Source organism: Drosophila pseudoobscura, chromosome 4 (assembly GCF_009870125.1).
Source record: "Drosophila pseudoobscura strain MV-25-SWS-2005 chromosome 4, UCI_Dpse_MV25, whole genome shotgun sequence".
NCBI classification, from domain to species: domain Eukaryota; kingdom Metazoa; phylum Arthropoda; class Insecta; order Diptera; family Drosophilidae; genus Drosophila; species Drosophila pseudoobscura.
In genome coordinates this window covers 30,443,076-30,464,235 of record NC_046681.1, presented here as the reverse complement: position 1 = coordinate 30,464,235, position 21,160 = coordinate 30,443,076, and the positions used below count along the sequence as shown (strand labels likewise).

The 21,160-nt window shown below is 41.2% G+C and overlaps 4 protein-coding genes and 2 long non-coding RNA genes across 22 annotated transcripts in view; 4 read left to right on the top strand and 2 right to left on the bottom strand.

The window, feature by feature from the left end:
• The window catches only part of Cda5 (Chitin deacetylase-like 5), a 40,216-nt gene extending 35,445 nt beyond the window's left edge, over positions 1–4,771 (top strand). For 8 of the 13 annotated variants that reach the window (XM_033380508.1, XM_033380507.1, XM_033380501.1 and 5 more), the window contains 6 exons: positions 1,005–1,091; positions 1,157–1,350; positions 1,444–1,672; positions 2,381–2,818; positions 2,887–3,085; positions 3,154–4,771. In XM_033380508.1, coding sequence (XP_033236399.1) covers positions 1,005–1,091; positions 1,157–1,350; positions 1,444–1,672; positions 2,381–2,818; positions 2,887–3,085; positions 3,154–3,327 — 1,321 coding nt within the window. In that variant the 3' untranslated portion in view covers positions 3,328–4,771. Of the gene's footprint in view, positions 1–1,004; positions 1,092–1,156; positions 1,351–1,443; positions 1,673–1,885; positions 2,112–2,380; positions 2,819–2,886; positions 3,086–3,153 lie in introns of those variants that run through there. The other 5 variants (XM_033380500.1, XM_001357062.4, XM_015180139.2 and 2 more) reach the window with 2 other exon arrangements.
• Positions 4,772–4,953: 182 nt separating this feature from the next.
• Ir21a (Ionotropic receptor 21a) lies at positions 4,954–19,132 on the top strand. Of its 2 annotated transcripts, XM_002132433.3 has the most exons (5): positions 4,974–5,414; positions 5,476–5,757; positions 5,814–6,693; positions 6,760–6,952; positions 7,004–8,042. In XM_002132433.3, the coding sequence occupies exons 1-5, from the start codon at positions 5,007–5,009 to the stop codon at positions 7,845–7,847; spliced, it is 2,607 nt and encodes an 868-aa protein (XP_002132469.2). In that variant the 5' UTR covers positions 4,974–5,006; the 3' UTR covers positions 7,848–8,042. The 2 variants fall into 2 exon arrangements, with proteins under 2 accessions (XP_033236402.1, XP_002132469.2); XM_033380511.1 differs by lacking the exons at positions 6,760–6,952; positions 7,004–8,042 and adding an exon at positions 19,089–19,132 and having other exon boundaries at positions 4,954–5,414; positions 5,814–6,745.
• Positions 8,821–16,915, top strand: l(2)gl (LLGL domain-containing protein l(2)gl). Of its 4 annotated transcripts, none has more exons than XM_015180145.2 (9): positions 8,821–8,972; positions 10,478–10,630; positions 12,741–13,519; positions 13,580–14,774; positions 14,837–14,942; positions 15,011–15,653; positions 15,720–16,171; positions 16,596–16,704; positions 16,783–16,915. In XM_015180145.2, exons 2-9 carry the CDS (start codon positions 10,547–10,549, stop codon positions 16,913–16,915), a joined length of 3,501 nt encoding a protein of 1,166 aa, XP_015035631.2. In that variant the 5' UTR covers positions 8,821–8,972; positions 10,478–10,546. The 4 variants fall into 4 exon arrangements, 2 of the variants coding, with proteins under 2 accessions (XP_015035631.2, XP_001357099.3); XM_001357063.4 differs by having other exon boundaries at positions 8,833–8,922; XR_004469371.1 differs by lacking the exons at positions 8,821–8,972; positions 10,478–10,630 and adding an exon at positions 16,385–16,501 and having other exon boundaries at positions 16,783–16,794.
• On the bottom strand, positions 10,477–11,286 carry LOC117184141 (uncharacterized). Its single transcript, XR_004469374.1, has 2 exons — positions 10,919–11,286; positions 10,477–10,852 (listed from the first exon to the last, which is right to left on the bottom strand). It is a non-coding gene; the product is annotated as an uncharacterized lncRNA (long non-coding RNA).
• On the bottom strand, positions 18,379–18,822 carry LOC117184140 (uncharacterized). Its single transcript, XR_004469373.1, has 2 exons — positions 18,769–18,822; positions 18,379–18,707 (listed from the first exon to the last, which is right to left on the bottom strand). It is a non-coding gene; the product is annotated as an uncharacterized lncRNA (long non-coding RNA).
• On the top strand, positions 18,736–20,424 carry LOC117184011 (ionotropic receptor 21a-like). The gene is made up of 3 exons (XM_033379902.1): positions 18,736–19,036; positions 19,132–19,324; positions 19,376–20,424. The coding sequence occupies exons 1-3, from the start codon at positions 18,736–18,738 to the stop codon at positions 20,217–20,219; spliced, it is 1,338 nt and encodes a 445-aa protein (XP_033235793.1). The 3' UTR covers positions 20,220–20,424.
• Positions 20,425–21,160: the final 736 nt, after the last annotated feature.

The window sequence follows — 21,160 nt, the reverse complement described above, 5'->3', positions numbered from 1 at the left end:
AACAAACAAAAAACAAAAAAAATGGTAAACAATATCTAAGACGGTGTACGTATGGAATTCCGTTGTTAACTGATCACGGCATACACAAGGTGGTGGCCCGTTTAAGTTCGTAAAATCGTAATACACCTTCAGTTGTTTTTTTTAGTTTATATTTTTCGGTAAAAATGAATTTGTAGAATCAAAACGAGATTTCATGTCGCAACAATGTGAGAACTAAGAAGTTTGAAACACAACTTAAATCGATTGTATAACAATGTTTGTCTGGGCGTAATTCCAAAACTATGAACTCGGTCGTCACAGATTCCCGCATTCAATATAGAACACAAGATACAGAAAATATCTGTACCAGGACCAGTTTCAATTCGCACATTTTACCGAGCTTTAATTTAGTAAGGGCTTGCGTGTTGCCTAGTGTCGCAAGTAAAGATTTAAGTTTGACTCAACAGCTTTTTTCCAGCTTCCGCGTTTCCCCCGGGCTGGAAGAAGGCTTGAAGCACCCAAGCATCCGACGAAAATATTACCATCCCAAGAAAAGTGGCTAAATCCGAATTATACACATCTCTGCGGTCTCTTATAGCCTTGTCATTTCTCAGCATAGTTTTAGCTCCCAAAACCCCACAACACGTGACAAATAAGTATACAAACTATACAACTTTTTGGTTCTCACTATATAATGATGTCGAATAATTGGCCGATAAATTCTTATAAATCTTACTTTTTCTGTTGGTGGTGGATGTTCGGTTTTGGATACAAAAATGAAACTCATCTTCAAATAAACACTAACCTCCATCAAAATGTATATACATATATGTACCTTCTAGTATGTAAAGACTAATGAAATGCATTTGATGCATGTACTCGTATCTCTTGCCTATTTGTGTAGCACGAGCTAGTAGATAAGTAACTGAAACTCTAACTCTATCTGAGTAGAGCATTGCTTTATTGAGCACAACTTGAATATTCGAATACTTCATAAAAATCGCATTTCATCGAATTGTACTTAGAAACCACAATAGAAACCGGGGCGGCACCATTTACGCTAATCAGGATCGGGACGTTGTCGCTACAGCCAACCGAGGAACGCATCCCCCGTAAGTATCGCTAGATGAGAGCAAGTAAGAGAACATTTCATCTGACTACATTTATGACATTGCAGACGAACACGTCCCACGCTTAAGCCATCTGGAACTATTGTCTCAAAGGCTCAAGAATTTGTAGATATATATAGATATCCACCAACGCGGCCGGACCCCATATACCCACAGCCCACACCCGACAAAACTGCTGCCAAGTGCCGCAAAGATGTGTGCCTCCTTCCAGACTGTTATTGTGGAGGCCGAGATATACCTGGTAAGTGAGAATTTAGTTGTGTCTGACTAAAATCGATCAGGGCTACTTCTCGTGCGAAATAACGAATAACGATGCATTGCCAATAACGTGTAGGCGGCTTAAATGTAACGGAGATACCACAAATTGTATTAATAACGTTTGACGATGCGATCAACCCCATTAACATTGATATCTACAAAGAGCTTTTCAATAACAAGACACGCAAGAACCCTAATGGGTGTCCTTGGCGCGCAACCTTTTACCTATCCCACGAGTGGACAGACTATGGCATGGTCCAGGATATGTACTCTGAGGGACATGAAATGGCCTCGCACACAGTCTCGTAAGTTGCGATTACCGCTCACTTTGACGCTCTCCTCGACATCGATAAATCAACATCCACAAAGGCCACTGCATTAAGTCTCTTCATCTATTTCTTTCTTGCTTATCTTTTTTGTATTTATATTTCTGGGTACGAGATTGAAACTCTATTGTATTGCTTTTTCTCTACATTTTTCCATTCCATTACCGTGCATTTTCGTTTCGCGAATACTAGCCGAGCTTCCCGCTGAAAGCATACCGCAAATTGTTCTTTTGACTTTCGATGATTCCGTGAATGATTTGAATAAGCAATTGTACACGGACCTCTTTGAGAAGGGGCGCGTCAATCCCAACGGGTGCCCCATCACAGCCACATTCTACGTCTCCCACGAATGGACTGATTACAGTCAGGTGCAAAATCTCTACGCCGATGGACATGAAATGGCCTCCCATACAGTTTCGTAAGTAGTCGACATCCATGTTCGACATCTCTTGTTACACAACACAGAATACACAGCACACAACAGCCAAAACGGAAAAGTCGCCACAGCCCCAAGGGCTAGTAGCTAGTAAAAAATATTTGTAGTAATCTGTAGTTTAGAGAAATCGACAGCCGCACAAAAATTCCATTCCAAAAAATCACTTACGTCACTTAATACATCGTTGAACTAACAAGAGAACATTCCCAGGTCTAGTTGCAACTATCCTAACCACCAATTTGTATCTACAGTCATAGCTTTGGCGAGCAATTCTCGCAGAAAAAGTGGACTCGTGAAATAGCTGGCCAACGAGAGATTCTTGCGGCATATGGTGGTGTTAAGTTATCGGATGTTAGGGGCATGAGAGCGCCGTTCCTCTCGGTTGGCGGCAACAAAATGTATAAAATGTTGTATGACTCTAACTTCACCTACGACTCATCCATGCCGGTCTATGAAAACCGACCCCCTTCCTGGCCATACACTCTGGACTACAAGATTTTCCACGATTGCATGATTCCACCCTGCCCAACACGCTCATACCCAGGTGTGTGGCAAGTGCCTATGGTCATGTGGCAGGACTTGAACGGAGGACGTTGTTCGATGGGCGATGCCTGCTCAAACCCCAGTGATGCGGAGGGTGTCACGAAAATGATTATGAAGAACTTTGAGCGGCACTACACCACAAACAGGTAAATCGAGTGAAATTATAAAAGTTATGTGTAAAAACGGACGTCAATTGATGCATGTTTACCCTTAGAGCACCTTTCGGACTGTTCTACCATGCGGCCTGGTTTACGCAGCCCCACCATAAAGAAGGTTTCATTAAATTCCTCGACGCTATCAATTCCATGTCCGATGTTTGGATCCTAACCAACTGGCAGGCTTTGCAATGGGTGCGGGATCCAACACCCATATCCCGCATTAACTCTTTCCAACCATTCCAGTGCGATTATTCGGTAAGACTCCCATTACTGAAGGAACCCACTAATGACTAATGCTTAAATATATTTTTAACTAACCGAAGGACCGGCCGAAGCGCTGCAACAACCCGAAAGTGTGCAATCTGTGGCATAAATCTGGCGTTCGCTACATGAAGACTTGTCAGCCCTGCCCAGACATCTACCCTTGGACCGGAAAGTCGGGCATCCGATCATCACGCATCGATAATGATAATGTTGAGGAACCGGCGGCGGCGTAAGACATCGTCTATCATCAGTCTCTTCTGCAGTACGCAGAGGAACAAGATCATAGGCTAACAGCAGTCTGAAGTAGCAGAAGGAACAAGTAGCGAAGTAGCTATCTAAGACGCCGAACTGTCGAAGCGACGATGGTGGTCATGGGTAGCCCAAAATACGGAATTCACTCGTTAAAATGTTTTCATTTACTTTAATACTTTAGCTAATTTTTTAAACGACAACAGCAATCATAGTTAATTTTTTTTGGAGCATGTGACTACAAATTATTTATTCCCTCTTACATACAGTGCATACTCGGTACCTACTATATCTGTATATTCCTATAGATTGCTTGTTATACGGATTCTTGTAGTTGCACACGCAAATGCAAACCGAGCAGGACCCTTGTAAAGCAATTAGGCGTAAGACTGTAGACTAATAAGTACTAATACTAATAAATTGTGCGTGGTTGGCAGCCCTTTGGGTCCTTTTTAAAATGCATGAGTAGGCAAGAGGATTGGGAAGGAAGCCAGAAAGCATGACAAGTAGTGGTTAGGCTAATGTATTTTCATTTAACTTGTGATAAATATTTACATCTGAATTTATGTATTATTATATGTGCAAAAGTCTCTTCAAAATCATATCCTTATCTAGCTCCTTTTCACGAATATCGCAATATATTTTTATCTTTCTATTAAGAGTGTTTTTGTCAAACTATTGTCAAGTTATTTGATTATCCCTGGAATTGGGTGCATTCAAATAGATACGTTCTTTCGTACATATTACTACCCCTTTCTTTCATTCCACTACATTCTGCTACACCTAAGTATTTAGTATTTAGTACCACAGCTAAGATTAGTAGTGGCAGTTTTAGACTTTTAGAGTACAAGCAGAAGATATTGCATACTGATGTATGCTAAGAATTTATCATATTATTTAAGTTGTATACTAGTAGCATTCTGTATATCATGCACATCCTTTTGAATTGTTAGTCTTGGTAATGGATAATGAATACGATACCGGATTGGATCAACTGATAGAAGTCAATGAGAAAACGTATAAAGTGAGGAGCTGGGAGCGAATATACATAGACATAGATAAAACGATATTATTGCCAATGCTTAGCCGCGTTCTTCATACAAAACCAACTTAACTAAATCGACGTGCAAGCCAATCGAATGTTCGAAGTTTATCACGTAAGATATGATTATGCGAAAGTATTAAGGGGATTTGAAATGCAATAATTAAAGCGACATTGATAAGCGATTCGGTTTGCTAACAAACAATCGAATACATATATGTATCATATAAGGACATCAAAAATAAATAGTAAACTCTTCACAGCAGGGCGCAATGTAGGAAACGAGTGAATTAAGTATTTTGTGCTAATGATTGTAAAAAGCTACACCTATGTATGTATGAATGTACGTTGCATGTCTATAATAAAGTTTAATATTTAAATCACAATTAACAACTTCGAGCATCGAAAATATGAACTATCGACTTCTGTGAATAAGCGGAAAGGCGGAGCTCTGCAGCAGGTGCTACAATTAATATCAAAATAACAGAAAATGGGTGTAATTTGATGAGGTGATGAACCCTTGCGTGCAACACTGCGACTGGCTATTCAAGCAGTTATAAAAGGAGCAGCATGTGGCACTCTGCACACATTTCAGCAAGACGTCGTTGAAAAGTAACCATCATGTGGACGAAGTGGATTGTGCTGGCACTGTTCACAAGCCAATGCGCCGAGATAGGTGCTGCATTATATCCAGTCGACTTCACTGAAAAGTGTGTTAGCAGGCGACTTATCAATCGTTATGGTTTGAACGAAGAAATCTATGGGCTGAGGATTTGTGGAGGCGGAAAACCAAATCAAATGCGTCTCCGACGACGTGTTGATTCAACTTTTCACGGCAAACCAAAGCCACGCGGAGAGCTTCTGGCCAATAAATTTCACATAAATGCATATAGTTTGGATCAGACCAACTCCCTTGTGGCGCTTGTCAACAAAATAGCTCATGAGTACTTGGGAAAGTGTCCACCGGTTATACATTACGATGCTTTTGTGGAGAAATCGGATGGACTCGTGTTGGAGACTCTATTCAAGGTAAGTTCGTAAAAGTGTCAAATGCAAAACCACTGTGAACTCGAAATCATCGACTTTGCAGACCATTCCTATTTCGTTTTATCATGGCGAAATCAATGCCCGCTATGAGGCTGAAAATCCCCACCTCACAAGTCATATCGACAGCAATTGCAAGAGCTACATTCTGTTCCTTTCGGACCCGCTGATGGCACGTAAGATTCTAGGTCCTCAGACAGAGAGCCGCGTGGTGCTCGTCTCACGGTCAACGCAGTGGAAGCTCCGTGACTTTCTGTCTTCGGAGCTGTCCTCAAATATTGTGAATTTACTCGTTATTGGGGAGTCGCTGATGGCGGATCCAATGCGAGTAAGTACAAGCTTATAATAATGCATTCCTTGGAGATTCACTCACCTTTGTCGTAGGAGCGTCCGTACGTATTGTACACCCACAAGCTGTACGCAGATGGTCTCGGCTCGAATACACCTGTCGTTCTTACTAGCTGGATAAAAGGCGGTCTATCCCGACCCCACATAAATCTCTTCCCTCCAAAATTCCAAGCTGGCTTTGCAGGACATCGTTTTCAAGTCTCTGCTGCCAATCAACCGCCTTTCATATTTCGTATACGCACTTTGGACTCTTCGGGCATGCTGCAGCTGCAATGGGACGGCGTGGAGTTGCGGTTGCTGAACATGATTTCGAAGCGTCTGAACTTCTCGGTGGATATCTCAGAGGCTCCTAGGGTGTCCGATAGTCGCAGCATCGTTGAGAACATTCAGACGGAGATTGCCCAAAAGACAGTTGACATAGGAATGTCCGGTATTTACGTGACTGCGGAGCGTCTGCGGGAGACCGACATGTCCGTCGGACACTCGCGCGATTGTGCGGCTTTCATTACGTTGGCGTCCAAGGCGCTGCCAAAATATAGGGCCATCATGGGCCCGTTCCAGTGGCCAGTTTGGGTGGCTCTTATTTGCGTGTACCTGGGTGCGATCGTTCCGATTGTATTCACCGACCGCTTGACGCTGAGCCATTTGCTGGGAAACTGGGGAGAGGTGGAAAATATGTTTTGGTATGTGTTTGGCATGTTCACAAACGCTTTTACCTTCACCGGCAAATACTCGTGGAGCAATACGCAAAAGAACTCAACGCGTTTGCTTATCGGCGCCTATTGGCTCTTCACGATAATCATTACATCTTGCTACACCGGATCGATCATAGCGTTTGTGACATTGCCGGCGTTTCCAGATACGGTTGACTCTGTCTTAGATTTGCTCGGACTCTTCTTTCGCGTTGGCACGCTGGGTGAGTAGCGTCAGTAGCAAGTAGTCGACGAACAGTCCGTAATAGAGCCCACATCCATTTTTATAGACAACGGAGGCTGGGAGACATGGTTTCAAAATTCCACACACATTCCCACGTCACGGCTTTACAGGAAAATGGAGTTCGTAGGGAGTCTGGAAGAAGGCATCGGAAACGTCACGCAAAGTTTCTTTTGGAACTACGCATTTCTTGGATCAAAAGCTCAGCTTGAATACTTGGTCCAATCGAATTTCTCGGATGAGTAAGAACTATTGCTTTGGGTCAATGATTTTTACAATGATTTTTCATGTAGAAATATATCGCGGCGTTCGGCACTTCATCTGAGCGAAGAGTGTTTCGCTCTCTTCCAAATTGGTTTCCTGTTTCCTCGAGAATCTGTGTACAAGCGAAAGATCGACTCTATGATTTTGCTGGCCCAGCAAAGCGGACTTATTAGCAAAATCAACAATGAGGTAAGCTGGGTCATGCAGCGTTCAACATCAGGTCGCTTGCTGCAGGCCAGTTCGTCCAGCTCCCTGCGAGAAATCATCCAGGAGGAACGCCAGCTGACCACCGCGGACACAGAGGGGATGTTTCTTCTAATGGCACTGGGATACTTTCTGGGCGGAACTGCCCTGGTATCCGAAATCGTAGGAGGAATCACCAACAAGTGCCGGCAAATCATCAAACGTTCTCGGAAGTCAGCCTCCAGCTCGTGGTCCTCCCAAAAGAGTTCCGCACTTGGCCTAGGTGGAGAGCGTACATCTGCCCAGAAAATAGAGCACGACGAACGCAAGGCGGCGCGTCGTGACGCGGCAGACGATGGCCAGAAGATGAGTTTCGGAATGCGGGAACTTAATTTGACGCGCACAACGTTTCGTGAATTATATGGGAATTACAGCAGAGCAGATCAGCAGCAAAGCTGTGGCCACAAGCCTTCGGATCTCGTGCAGTCCCACGAGCACACCGCCCAGAACGAATCTCTGGATTGTTTGGATGAGTTAATAGCTCATTTGGAGAAGGCCGAAGCTCAAAGTGACCCTTCTTCAGCTCAGCAGTTTTTTCCTGACGAATATTTTGGTGCAAACACCGAACACGCGAGCGTCGAATGTTTTGGTCCAAGCACAGAACAATCAAGCGACACAACACAGAAGTAAATAATCAAAATGGCGTATTTTACCGAAATGCAAGGGCAAAGGCGCATGCTATAACGGTTTAAACAAAAATGTAACTTTGCAAACTGTTTCTCCCTCTGTACGTCATACACCTTGCAAAATATATCTGTAAGACTCACCTTCTTGTGCTAACGCATCCAGTAAAAAACATCTAAATGCATAAAAGGTTCAAAAGCATGCAAATATGGGAAAGAGTCATTATTAATTTGGTTTCAAAGTAGTTCGAAAACGAGTATGTTAAAATTATTAAAGGAAATAAATTATACATTCCTCTATTGCAGTATATACTGTATGGTTAGTGTCCATAGTCCGTAGATATGTAGTTGGTATGTAGCGAATGTATAGTTCCCCTGTACACAATTTACATTTTTTTTAATCCTATTTTATAAACAATTCAATAACAGGTATTAATCAAAATGAACCAATCCTTTTGAAAATTGATTTATGAATCGGTTAAAATTATTTAATACAAAACAGAATTAAAAAATCGAGGAATATGACATCCAATCATGGGCTAATAACGATTAAGCCATTGTCGAGCAACTTGTCAACAATCCATACAGCTGTTCAGCTGAAAGATATCGAGATCATTTTTTCGAACACTTTAAAAACATTCTACGCGGATTTATTCAAGCTGTTCACCTCTTGAAATAGAGGGGGTTAAGTGGGTTAAGTTCGTTTTTGTCATCAGTATATATCAGTCCGTATATTTTTGAGGGTCAGACCGTATATTTGTGACTAGAACCGCGCTTTTGTCTGAGCGTTCGGATTAGGGGATTGCGCCATTTTAAGAGTTTTTTATATTGGAGTTTAGCGATAACCGCAACTCGTATCTACCCCGAATTGAGCGTTTTATTATTTTCGGTATTTATTTTCGGTTCAAGGCATTTTTGGTATTTTTTTAATCTAGCTTGAAAATCTGGAGCGCTGTCGTCATCGATATCGATGTATGGATATATCAATATTTTAACATCCCTAAAAAATGCCGTCATGAGCGGGTCGCGTCGCAGCAGAATTTTCCCACCCACTGAATAATTAATAAAGGTGTACAGTTAAGGTGCAAAGCAAACTCTTAAGAGATTAAAAGTGGAGTTTTGTTTGTTTTCGGTAATTGTTCGGTTATTGTTTAAATACAGATATAGCTAGAGGCAGTGATATATAAACGTTGCAAATACAGTTTTGTGTACGTGTGTAAAGCGACAACAAAAACAGGCATTTCTTCAAGCCGACGCCTCTTCACTGAAAAAGTGCGAACACTTTCGTATAAGCGGATAAAAACGTTCCGAATAAACTAAAACATTAAACAAATTGTGAACATAACTAAATTTAATGAAAACGTAGCAAACAAAATTTTAATTTCTAGTGTACATAAATATATCACACATACATACAAACGTTCTAATGCTATGCAGTGAGTCAGCCACACACACAAACACCCTTGCAGCATGAGTATACCTATGCCGTCATGTCATCTTTCGTTGACAGTGTTGTTTTTATACCCTAAACAGAATTTTATAACATTTTGAGATGCACTATTCGCACTAAGGCACTATTCGAGCCACTTGGTCCTAAAACAAAAGTAGCGGAAGCCTTTATTTAAAAATGTAGTTCCCTTGCATTTTAAAGTTAATCCAAAAGAAATTGTATTATTTTGGTATTAAATGGAGAGTCAAACCATTAGTGTAAGGGTATACAGTCCTCAGTGCGCAAAAATATTTGTCCCGCCTTTCGTTTCTGGTTTTCTATGTTCGTTTAATACATTCACACATTTTACGTGCATTGTGTAGATGAATGAAAATAAATGTGCTGCCGGCGTAAAATAGCAATTTTTAGCTTACCATTACCGTAATGGCAGATTAAAAAAATATGAAATTGGGTCATCACTCCGCTTCTGTTCTGTTGTAGTAAACCGATTGTATACAACCAGTATTATCACCCAAAGCCACAAGGTTACATTCGGGAAATTGAACAGTGGCGATCCGTTAATTATTCGACTGTCGCTGGCGACCGTAACCATCCACATCCATGTCTTGTTTTTACGAGTATGTTCAACGCAGCATAGCGAGTTCATTAACTCCATAAACCAGTAACACCAATACAAATGTACATTTCTAGCTTGAGCTGGCCGTACCCTTTTTTGTACCAGTCTCTTAATATTTGCGTGGGCAATTTAATATATTTTTTCAAAAACAATGCTCCATGTACAAATGTGATTTTCAATCTCACCAGTTGGTTACTTAGCTACTTTTATTTGGCTTCCTCTGATCGTTGAACATGCATAGCAATGGCAACATATGCATGTATGTATGTATGTATATGCATAGAAGAATACAAGCATATGTACATACAAACTTTGCCAACGTTTCACCCGCCCACAAACGATTTCCCGACGTTCATTTGAAATCTCGGCACAACTTGTTTAACAAGTCTTGTAAATCGAGTTCTCGCTTTGGCTCGGCTCGGGTCATAGATTATTTTTCTGGCGTTCTGCTTTCTTATGAAAATTTGTATCTATTTTGGCAACACTCCCGTTTTTAAAATGGCCATAGAGTTTCATTTATTATTTATTCTCAACGTAATGTATTCAATGTATTATTTTGATATCATTTCAGTGTTTTTAAATCCCCAAAAAGTGAAATCCGTATTGTTATTGTGTTACGTCAAATTAAATTCGTGCAACAATGTTAAAGTTTATTCGTGGAAAGGGGCAACAGCCGACAGCAGAACGACAACGGCTGCAGAAGGATCTCTTTGCATATCGTAAGGTACGTATGTAAGGTGTGGACGTACGTATACAGGCACAGCCATGAAATATTCTTGTATATATGTATGTTATCATTCGTTTTGCTTACCAGACTAAAAAGTCTTACTCACTTTTAGGCAGCTTTATATTGATAAGTTTTTATCAGCAGAACAGTACTTTTCGTGATATGTAGTTTCATTGAACACTCAGAAGTATGGTAGACTTAAATAGTCCAAGGCAATTGCTAAAAATTTTGAAAGAAAAAAATGTACATATTGATTTGAATGGAGCTGATTTCTTAATGTCTCACCTTTACAATACATACATACAAGGGTGTGCCAATTGACCTATTCAGTTGTGGGGTCGTCATATTTCATTGAAAACTGACTGCTATGCGGCGTCTATTGGCCCATATACATATTTTTTGTTTGTTTTAGAGCTTGTTAAGCCACTTAAAGTTCTTTGAAAGAACTGTACGTAATGTTTTGAACCGACTGTCGCATGAATCATTAGGAAAGTAAAGCCTTGTCTGAAGCGGACCTCGATAAGTGGGTCAAGCGAATTGCACCATTTTGTAATATGGCTTTGCAAGCACTTTTACCTGTTGCGGAGCTACTTTTATATAAAAAGAAGGTTGGAATATAAATACACGTGCAATCATCGTCGATGTCATCAAGTTCTTCCAACAATATTTCCAATGACTTCATTCACAATTCAGTCTCGATGTTTGTATATGTTCGTGGACAAACATATGTATAGTTACATATACGATATTGCAGGTTAAATGATAATATAAACGAAAGATAATTTCTCTTTAAAACGCATGCACCAAGACAATACAAATATGTTTAAATAGTAACATATATAGACAGTGTAATCCCTTGGCGAGCCAAAATTAGTCATCTAAATCTATTGTTGCGAGGTACACAGAGAACATTCTCATATTCACCAACCCCAAATAATAAAAATTGTACACATAGTACAATCATAGCACAGATAGTCACCAGTCAGTACCACGAAGGCAGTAGTTGATAAGATTAATTTTGTTTGTTTTATGTGCTGCTGCCCTCAGGAGTACCACATACATGCATATGTGTATACCTATGTACATAAATACATGCCCATACGAAGGAAAATATCGAGAGTATATATTGTTTGCGTAGATAGGCGTGGTATCTTCCGCTGATAAGATTTCAAACAACCTACAACAGATCCCAGGGAAAAGGAAATGCTGCACCTGTATGTGGGTCAAAATACTCGTACCGCCGTTTGTTCAAGTTTTCAGAACAAGCCACAGAATGTCTACCTTACATCAAGGATTTTGATTCACCAATACATAAAATTAAAATTATTTTCATATAAACCAATGTTTAATGTGGTTTTTGCGGCGACTTTATCGTTATATATCGTATATCGATACAAAATATGCATTCAATATTAAATTTAAGAGTTTCTACTCAGCCCAGTAGGAGGTAAAAATATATATTCCTGCCATATATCACAGATGGGACTTTTCGTCGGAAGCTCTTACTTCGCTGTGTAGCAGGTAGCATTTTATACAAATTAGAATACCTTTTGCAAGGGTATACAAATGCTTCATTAAACTTTTAGAGATGCTTGGATGACTACGCTGTCGCTTCTCTCATTAAGAATGTGTCGAAAAGCAAAGTTCTTCACGGTCTGCGGGCGAAACAGTTTCATCTTATTCAACTTTGGGCATGTGTTGCTTCATTTTCACACTCCGCCACTGTTAAGGTTTTAGCTGAGGCTATACTTCTAGGAACAATGCCGAAGTTAAGTTAAAAACTTCTTTCGTGCTTTTATTTTTAGTTTAATCAGAACTACGCTGTTGGTAAGGTAAAAAGACAGCTTTCGTTTAGGACGTAGTCATAAGTAAACCATTGTTGCGTATTTTGTTAACTATGTACACAAAAGCGTCAACAAAAATTGTATTAAACAACATTGCCAAAGCATATCGGGGTAACGTCATTGAACAAGTTAATGCGATTTTCCAACTGACTACTTTTAAGGTAAACTGAACGTAAACTGAAAATATGAACAAATGCGGAGATAAGCAAAACAATATAATATGCATAAATATTTAATTATGTTTATCATTTCTCTATTTTCAGACTGCGCAGCATGGCTTTCCACACAAACCTTCAGCTCTGGCATACGATCCTGTTGCAAAGCTCATGGCGATTGGCACACAAACAGGTGCCATAAAAGTATTTGGTCAACCCGGAGTGGAGTTATATGCCCAGCATACGTTGGTCAATAATTCGGCAGCGGAGCTCAATGTTCAGTTGCTAGAGTGGGTTTACGGCACAGGCCGCATACTTTCGTTGACAGCAGCAAATCAGCTGATCCTGTGGGAACCAGTAGGCACTACACTGGTACCAATCAAAACATTGCCGTTTGACGGAAAACTTAAGAAGGTCTCCTCGCTCTGCTGTTCTCTGAATAAAGATTTACTGTGGATAGGAACGGAAGGCGGAAATATCTATCAGCTCGATTTAAAATCTTTCACAATACGAGAACCAGTCATCTACCACGATGTCGTTCTGGAGCAAGTGCCCCCGACTTACAAGCTCAATCCAGGGGCAATTGAGTCTATTCGACAGCTTCCAAATTCATTGAATAAACTCCTAATTGCCTACAATCGTGGCCTATGCGTGCTTTGGGATATGGAAACATCTGCCGTAGAGCGCGCATACATTGCACCGGGACATGGACAAAGCGTGGGGCTTTCTGTTAATTCAACTGGAACTGAATTTAGCTGGTATCATGCGGACGGTTCGTACGCAACGTGGAGCATAGATAATGGAGAACCGCCACAAAATGTAAACTATGTACCATATGGGCCCGATCCTTGCAAGAGCATTAATCGCCTTTACAAGGGCCAGAGAGGGTAAGTAAATTTGTAATTTTAAAAAAAGACATTCTGTGCTATAGTATTTTATATTTCTAGCACCAACGACGTGATCGTTTTTTCCGGCGGCATGCCGCGTTCAGCGTATGGGGATCATAATTGCGTTTCAGTACATGTCAGCGATGGACACAAAGTATGTCTCGACTTTACATCTAAGGTTATAGACTTTTTTGTTACGTACAAGGAGGGAAGTGACGACGTTGAAGTACTGATTGTTTTGCTGGAAGAAGAGCTGTGCGCATACGACCTGACCGACCCTAGTATTTTGTCAATCAAGGCTCCCTATCTCCATTCAGTGCATGCGTCAGCTGTGACATGCAACTATCTTGCCTCTCAAGTCACCCAGGGAGTGTACGAACGTATTTTACGAGCAGGAGATGAACAAGATATCGACTACAGCAGTATTGACTGGCCCATCACCGGCGGCGTGTTGACCGACGATTCAGTTGAATCTGATGAGGACGAAGTGGTGAAAGATTACGAAATACTTTTAACAGGTCACGAGGATGGGTCGGTTAAATTCTGGGATTGTACTGGAGTCCTGCTTAAACCTATATACAATTTTAAAACGGCAAGCATTTTTGGGAACGAGCATGAATACCGGGAAGATGGAGCTGCCGACATAAGTGCAGAACAACTTGACGAAGGAGAACCACCATTTCGTAAGGCTGGTTTGTTTGACCCTTACTCTGATGACCCGCGATTGGCCGTTAAAAAAATAGCATTTTGCCCCAAGACAGGCCAGTTAGTTGTGGGTGGAACTGCCGGCCAAATTGTTATTGCTGATTTCGACACTGCTGCCGAGGATCAAAGTTCTCTAAAGTATAACTCTATGAACTTGGTCAGCGACCGCGATGGTTTCGTATGGAAGGGACACGATCAGCTCAATGTTCGCGCCAATTTGTTAGAGGACAATGCAGTCCCATTGACCGAAAATGGGGTTAATATAACGGGAGTACTTCAAGTTCTTCCACCCGCAAGCATCACTTGCATGGCCCTGGAAGCTAATTGGGGCCTTGTGTCCGGTGGAACAGCGCATGGATTAGTACTGTTTGACTTCAAAAACTTTGTTCCGGTGTTCCACCGCTGCACATTAAATCCAAATGACCTAACTGGAGCTGGCGAGCAATTGTCCCGTCGTAAGTCGTTCAAAAAATCACTGCGAGAGTCATTTCGAAAGCTCCGAAAGGGTCGATCTACACGAAACAATCCAACCAACCAGGTGCCCACTACGGCAAGTCTTACATAAATAATTACAATTAAGAACAAAACAATTTACTGAATAATTCCTTGCAGTTGGAAGCGCGTCCTGTTGAGAGGCAAATAGAGGCACGTTGCACCGACGACGGCTTGGGATCCATGGTGCGATGCCTACTGTTCGCTAAAACTTATGTCACCAACGGTAAGTATTCCTAATAAATGCATATAACAATACATTTCGACATTAATTAATTGAATATTTATTTTCAGTCAACATAACATCGCCGACTTTGTGGTCAGCTACAAACGCTAGTACCGTTTCTGTTTTCCTCCTACACTTACCACCAGCGCAGACCGCCGCAACCACTGTACCACCCGCAAGTGGAAATGTACCACCGCAGGCATCCCGTCGTATTTCTGCGCAGCTTGCAAAAGAGATTCAGTTAAAACATCGTGCTCCTGTTGTGGGAATATCTATTTTTGATCAGACAGGTAGCCCTGTCGATCAATTTAATGCTGGAGAAAACGGTTCGCCTCCGCATCGCCTACTGATCGCCTCCGAAGAACAATTCAAAGTATTTTCGCTGCCGCAATTAAAACCAATAAATAAGTACAAGTTAACGGCGAACGAAGGGGCTCGCATACGTCGAATTCACTTTGGATCATTTAGCTGTCGCATATCGCCGGAACTATTGCAAAGTCTTCATTCCGGCAGTCCAACCAAGTCCGTACGTTCCCATGGCGAGGGCGATGGCGCTGGAAATGTGAGCGCTACGTCAGCTGCTGGACGCGGTGACTTGTACCATGAGATGGCGCTGATTTGTCTGACTAACATGGGAGATATTATGGTTTTATCAGTCCCTGAGCTAAAGAGACAACTGAATGCTGCTGCCGTGCGACGTGAAGATATCAAGTAGGTGGAAATTGACATCATTTTAGTTCATAACAGTCTTATATACTATCTATTATCATTCTACAGCGGCATTTCTTCGCTCTGCTTCACCAATGACGGAGAAGCTCTGTACATGATGTCCTCTTCAGAACTGCAGCGCATCGCTCTCTCTACTTCTAAAGTGGTACAACCTACAGGCATTGTGGAGGTTGAACCGTTAGAGAGTGAGGACAACGAGACCGCATCGCTGGTGAACGACGGCAATGAAAGCGATAAGGATGGCGAAGCAAATAAAGAACTCGCAAATACTGCCTCAGACACACAACCACCAGTGGCTACGCTACGCGCCAAACCGCTAGAGCTGAACGCTGATAGAAGTAGTCTCCACCTAACTAACGGGATTAGCAATAGCAACTCACCCAACCGTGCCAATGAGACTATCACAAGCTCTATAGGTGACATCACCGTTGACTCTGTCCGCGACCATTTAAATACAACAACCACCACACTGTGTTCTACAACTACAGAGGAGACTGTTGGTGAGTGAACCACTCCCTAGTAGTTTAATATAACCCGCTTTTGTCTGTTCTCTTGTAAAAATACCCATACAATTTACATTAATTCTGCAAATGTTCTGTACTGGGAATATCACTGGTCAAATCACTTATCTATTGTCAACATCAATGTGGCTTTTATTCGTTATTATTTAAATAAGCCGAATGCTTACCATTTTATCTACCCTTTGATTTTAGATCTGCAACAGTAATTGTACAACCGACACATAATCCAGTCCAATTTGTAATATTAAAGCTGCCCACTATTTATTTCTACAATCTTCACACAATTTTAAGTGGTTTTGCATGCCCTATGTAATATTTTTAAACGACTTATGTCGCCTATGTAATCTATTCTTCACTGTACATAAATATTATTAATTAAATTAATATAATTTTTCAACCGTAGGTCGATTATCTGTGCTTAGCACGCAAACGAACCAAGCCACTACTACCGTGAACATGAAGGACATTCCCGACATTAACATACCTAATTTAATGGACTTGGCATCAAAGAGGTGCGTGCTCTCATAAAACAAACACAAGCAGTCATAATAAATAAATAAATAAAAAAATAATAATTTTCTTCAAAACAGCAACACGACAGAGACGAGCACCAGTTCTGTAGTAATAAAATCGGTAATTACGAGCATATCACACGAAAAGACAAACGGCGAGAGCGAAAACGTAACAACAAAAACCACAGCGCATGAAGAAAGTCAGTTTTAAAAAAAATGGAGCCATAAAGGCATATATTTTATACTTTATATATGTACCACACCACACCACACATGTACACATCTAAACGGCACCTTCATATCCATACAAGAAGAATATCGTACTGAACACGATCCGAAGGCAACTGTTGCATTTTCGACAAAAAATCTATTACATATGTTACAATGCATGTTATTTTATGTAATTCAAAATAATGTTAAGTTTATATTGTAATCTATACAATCCATTCGCGTGTTTACAAGTTTTTAGTGGAATTTACTCCTTTTTGTATGTATTAGTCCTTTCAACATTACAAAAGCTTCATACCTGTTGCATATGAGCTGTTTACATTTCCATACTTAACGATAGACAAAAAGTACAATACGGAACACGTATGCCTTATCAGAAATGACTATTTACAACAGATTTTATACAAGTATTAAACATTCAGATCATTATACAACTTTTATATAGTAACTATATCAACTATTTAATTTACTATTGTTTGAACCGCGCGGGTTTAGCGGGTAAGTTTATGTACGACTCACAGCTAAGAAGTCAAAGTTGACCTCATTTGAGCGCGGGGATTCAATACTTTTTATTCTCTCGTAACACTTGTTGCATGCAAGTTTTGATTATTTTCGTGAGGCGCCATCCAGCGCCTAAGAATCAAGCTCAATCCGTGGACATTTCTTACGTTGACCTGTTAGGGGGCTTGCCGCCAGGACACAGGCATCTGTACCGAATTTGTTTAAGCCGGTTGTGTCTCTCAGTGGAAATCAAGAAAAATCCGAAATTTGAATCGGTAGTTGAAGAGGCGGCTTAAGCCGCTATATTTTCTGCTGCGCTGAGTTGGGGACACTTTGGGAAGAACAATTAAACTACATTTAATTCGTTGTTGTTGGCCGAAAGCACCGAGCATCGGAGCGGCTAGCGCAATCGCAAAGCAGCCACACTTCAATGAGAGCGCGTTCCAAAGCGACCAGCATCGGCAAACCTATGTGCTTCGAGTGACAAAGTGCTTTAGAGTGCCATTTATGGAATTCCTATCTTCTTGTCCCGACCCACTGATCGACAACGGAAAATCAACAATTAAATGCCTAATAAATGAAATTCGTCAGTTCTTGTCACTGGTCCGACCGAAAGTTGGGCTGCCTTCTTCCACCCAGGAGATAGGATGTGAAAAAAACGATTGTGAAAGCGAAATATAGGGCATGGCGTTTTTTAACTTTAGATTCCGTTGCCCTCAATTTGTGCCGATCAGTAGCCATGTTGTCCCAGACCCTATGCCATTGAGATTCTTTTCCATCCACAGCATTTTAGGCGCTTGTCGAGGAAAGCACTTACGTCGATTGAGTGACCAGGTATGAGTGGATTTCTGAGCGCAATTGCGAGTCATTCGAGTATTTCCAGGGTTTTTTTTTAGACTCCCTATTAGTGGATCTCGAGTGGAAAAATATAAATATTATTTAGGCTTTGAGGATTTACAAATTTTTATTATGTACATACATACGTACATACATATGTACGTACGTACATATAAATGTCATGGTGTTTGGGGGTAATTGTAGAATTTTCTTTTAGTGAATAAATTAATTTTATAATGTTTTGAACTGGAAAAATGGCCACCTCAAGCACAGGGGCCATTTGGATGGTCTGGGCAGGCTGGCCTCATTAACACCTGAGGTCGAGTCAGATTAACAGAACCAGCGGAGGCAATCGGATTGAATTCTTCCCTTGATTTGTTTGTGAAAATGAAATGGATGGCAAGTGCGATTCTCCCTCCCCGAATTTAAGCTTGTACCTAGCACGAAAATGATTTAGAATTAATAATGAGTGAAGGTAAACCATGGGAAGGAATATACAGCGTGAATATACCGAGTGAACCTTGCCCATGCCCAATATGTTTTGGCATGTTCACAAACGCTTTTACCTTCACCGGCAAATACTCGTGGAGCAATACGCAAAAGAACTCCACGCGTTTGCTTATCGGCGCCTATTGGTTCTTCACGATAATCATTACATCTTGCTACACCGGATCGATCATAGCGTTTGTGACATTGCCGGCGTTTCCAGATACGGTTGACTCTGTCTTAGATTTGCTCGGACTCTTCTTTCGCGTTGGCACGCTGGGTGAGTAGCGTCAGTAGCAAGTAGTCGACGAACAGTCCGTAATAGAGCCCACGTCTTTCACATGTACATATATGTATGCACATCCATTTTTATAGACAACGGAGGCTGGGAGACATGGTTTCAAAATTCCACACACATTCCCACGTCACGGCTTTACAGGAAAATGGAGTTCGTAGGGAGTCTGGAAGAAGGCATCGGAAACGTCACGCAAAGTTTCTTTTGGAACTACGCATTTCTTGGATCAAAAGCTCAGCTTGAATACTTGGTCCAATCGAATTTCTCGGATGAGTAAGAACTATTGCTTTGGGTCAATGATTTTTACAATGATTTTTCATGTAGAAATATATCGCGGCGTTCGGCACTTCATCTGAGCGAAGAGTGTTTCGCTCTCTTCCAAATTGGTTTCCTGTTTCCTCGAGAATCTGTGTACAAGCGAAAGATCGACTCTATGATTTTGCTGGCCCAGCAAAGCGGACTTATTAGCAAAATCAGCAATGAGGTAAGCTGGGTCATGCAGCGTTCAACATCAGGTCGCTTGCTGCAGGCCAGTTCGTCCAGCTCCCTGCGAGAAATCATCCAGGAGGAACGCCAGCTGACCACCGCGGACACAGAGGGGATGTTTCTCCTAATGGCACTGGGATACTTTCTGGGCGGAACTGCCCTGGTATCCGAAATCGTAGGAGGAATCACCAACAAGTGCCGGCAAATCATCAAACGTTCTCGGAAGTCAGCCTCCAGCTCGTGGTCCTCCCAAAAGAGTTCCGCACTTGGCCTAGGTGGAGAGCGTACATCTGCCCAGAAAATAGAGCACGACGAACGCAAGGCGGCGCGTCGTGACGCGGCAGACGATGTCCAGAAGATGAGTTTCGGAATGCGGGAACTTAATTTGACGCGCACAACGTTTCGTGAATTATATGGGAATTACAGCAGAGCAGATCAGCAGCAAAGCTGTGGCCACAAGCCTTCGGATCTCGTGCAGTCCCACGAGCACACCGCCCAGAACGAATCTCTGGATTGTTTGGATGAGTTAATAGCTCATTTGGAGAAGGCCGAAGCTCAAAGTGACCCTTCTTCAGCTCAGCAGTTTTTTCCTGACGAATATTTTGGTGCAAACACCGAACACGCGAGCGTCGAATGTTTTGGTCCAAACACAGAACAATCAAGCGACACAACACAGAAGTAAATAATCAAAATGGCGTATTTTACCGAAATGCAAGGGCAAAGGCGCATGCTATAACGGTTTAAACAAAAATGTAACTTCGCAAACTGTTTCTCCCTCTGTACGTCATACACCTTGCAAAATATATCTGTAAGACTCACCTTCTTGTGCTAACGCATCCAGTAAAAATCATCTAAATGCATAAAAGGTTCAAAAGCATGCAAATCTGGGAAAGAGTCATTATTAATTTGGTTTCAAAGTAGTTCGAAAACGAGTATGTTAAAATCATTAAAGGAAATAAATTATACATTCCTCTATTGCAGTATATACTGTATGGTTAGTGTCCATAGTCCGTAGATATGTAGTTGGTATGTAGCGAATGTGTAGTTCCCAAGTACACAATTTACATTTTTGTTGTCCTGTTTTGTCTAAACCTATTCAATTACAGGTATTTCTTAAAATTAACTTAAAATTGATTCATCAATCGTATAAATTCACGTGTTAATGGCTGAGGGTCTTAGCTAGCTAGTAGTGTCAAAAGGAATATAAAAATTGAGGAATAAGATTTCCGAACAATCGACCAGTTGGTATGAAAATACTCTACGAAAGTATGAATCTTGAAGAATTTTGGAGCAGTTCAGGTGATAGAATCCTTTATTTTCCTTCTTTTAAGTAAAGATGAAGGATAGGCTGGATCTACAACATCAACTATTCAGTCAATTTTTACTCCTGTTTAAATTACGGTGGATTTAAAAAACTAAGTTATTTTTATGTCATCGGTATATTTACGGTATATTCCGGTATATTTCTGAGGGTCAGTCACACTGGTTGCACGTAGGCCATTTATACTCGCATGCCCGCGAAATGTCGAATTTTTTCAAGCTCAAAACGCAAAATGGCACAGCAGCCATATATCTGTGTAAATTCATAAATATCTAAATAAATAAATGTAGATAAACATTAGT

Coding starts and splice junctions, on each gene's coding strand:
- Ir21a (XM_002132433.3), top strand. CDS start 5,007: ATGTGGACGAAGTGGATTGTGCTGGCACTGTTCACAAGCCAATGCGCC. Junction 5,758..5,813: donor TGATGGCGGATCCAATGCGA/GTAAGTACAAGC, acceptor CCTTTGTCGTAG/GAGCGTCCGTACGTATTGTA. Junction 6,694..6,759: donor CTTTCGCGTTGGCACGCTGG/GTGAGTAGCGTC, acceptor CCATTTTTATAG/ACAACGGAGGCTGGGAGACA.
- LOC117184011 (XM_033379902.1), top strand. CDS start 18,736: ATGAGTGAAGGTAAACCATGGGAAGGAATATACAGCGTGAATATACCG. Junction 19,037..19,131: donor CTTTCGCGTTGGCACGCTGG/GTGAGTAGCGTC, acceptor CCATTTTTATAG/ACAACGGAGGCTGGGAGACA. Junction 19,325..19,375: donor CAATCGAATTTCTCGGATGA/GTAAGAACTATT, acceptor TTTTTCATGTAG/AAATATATCGCGGCGTTCGG.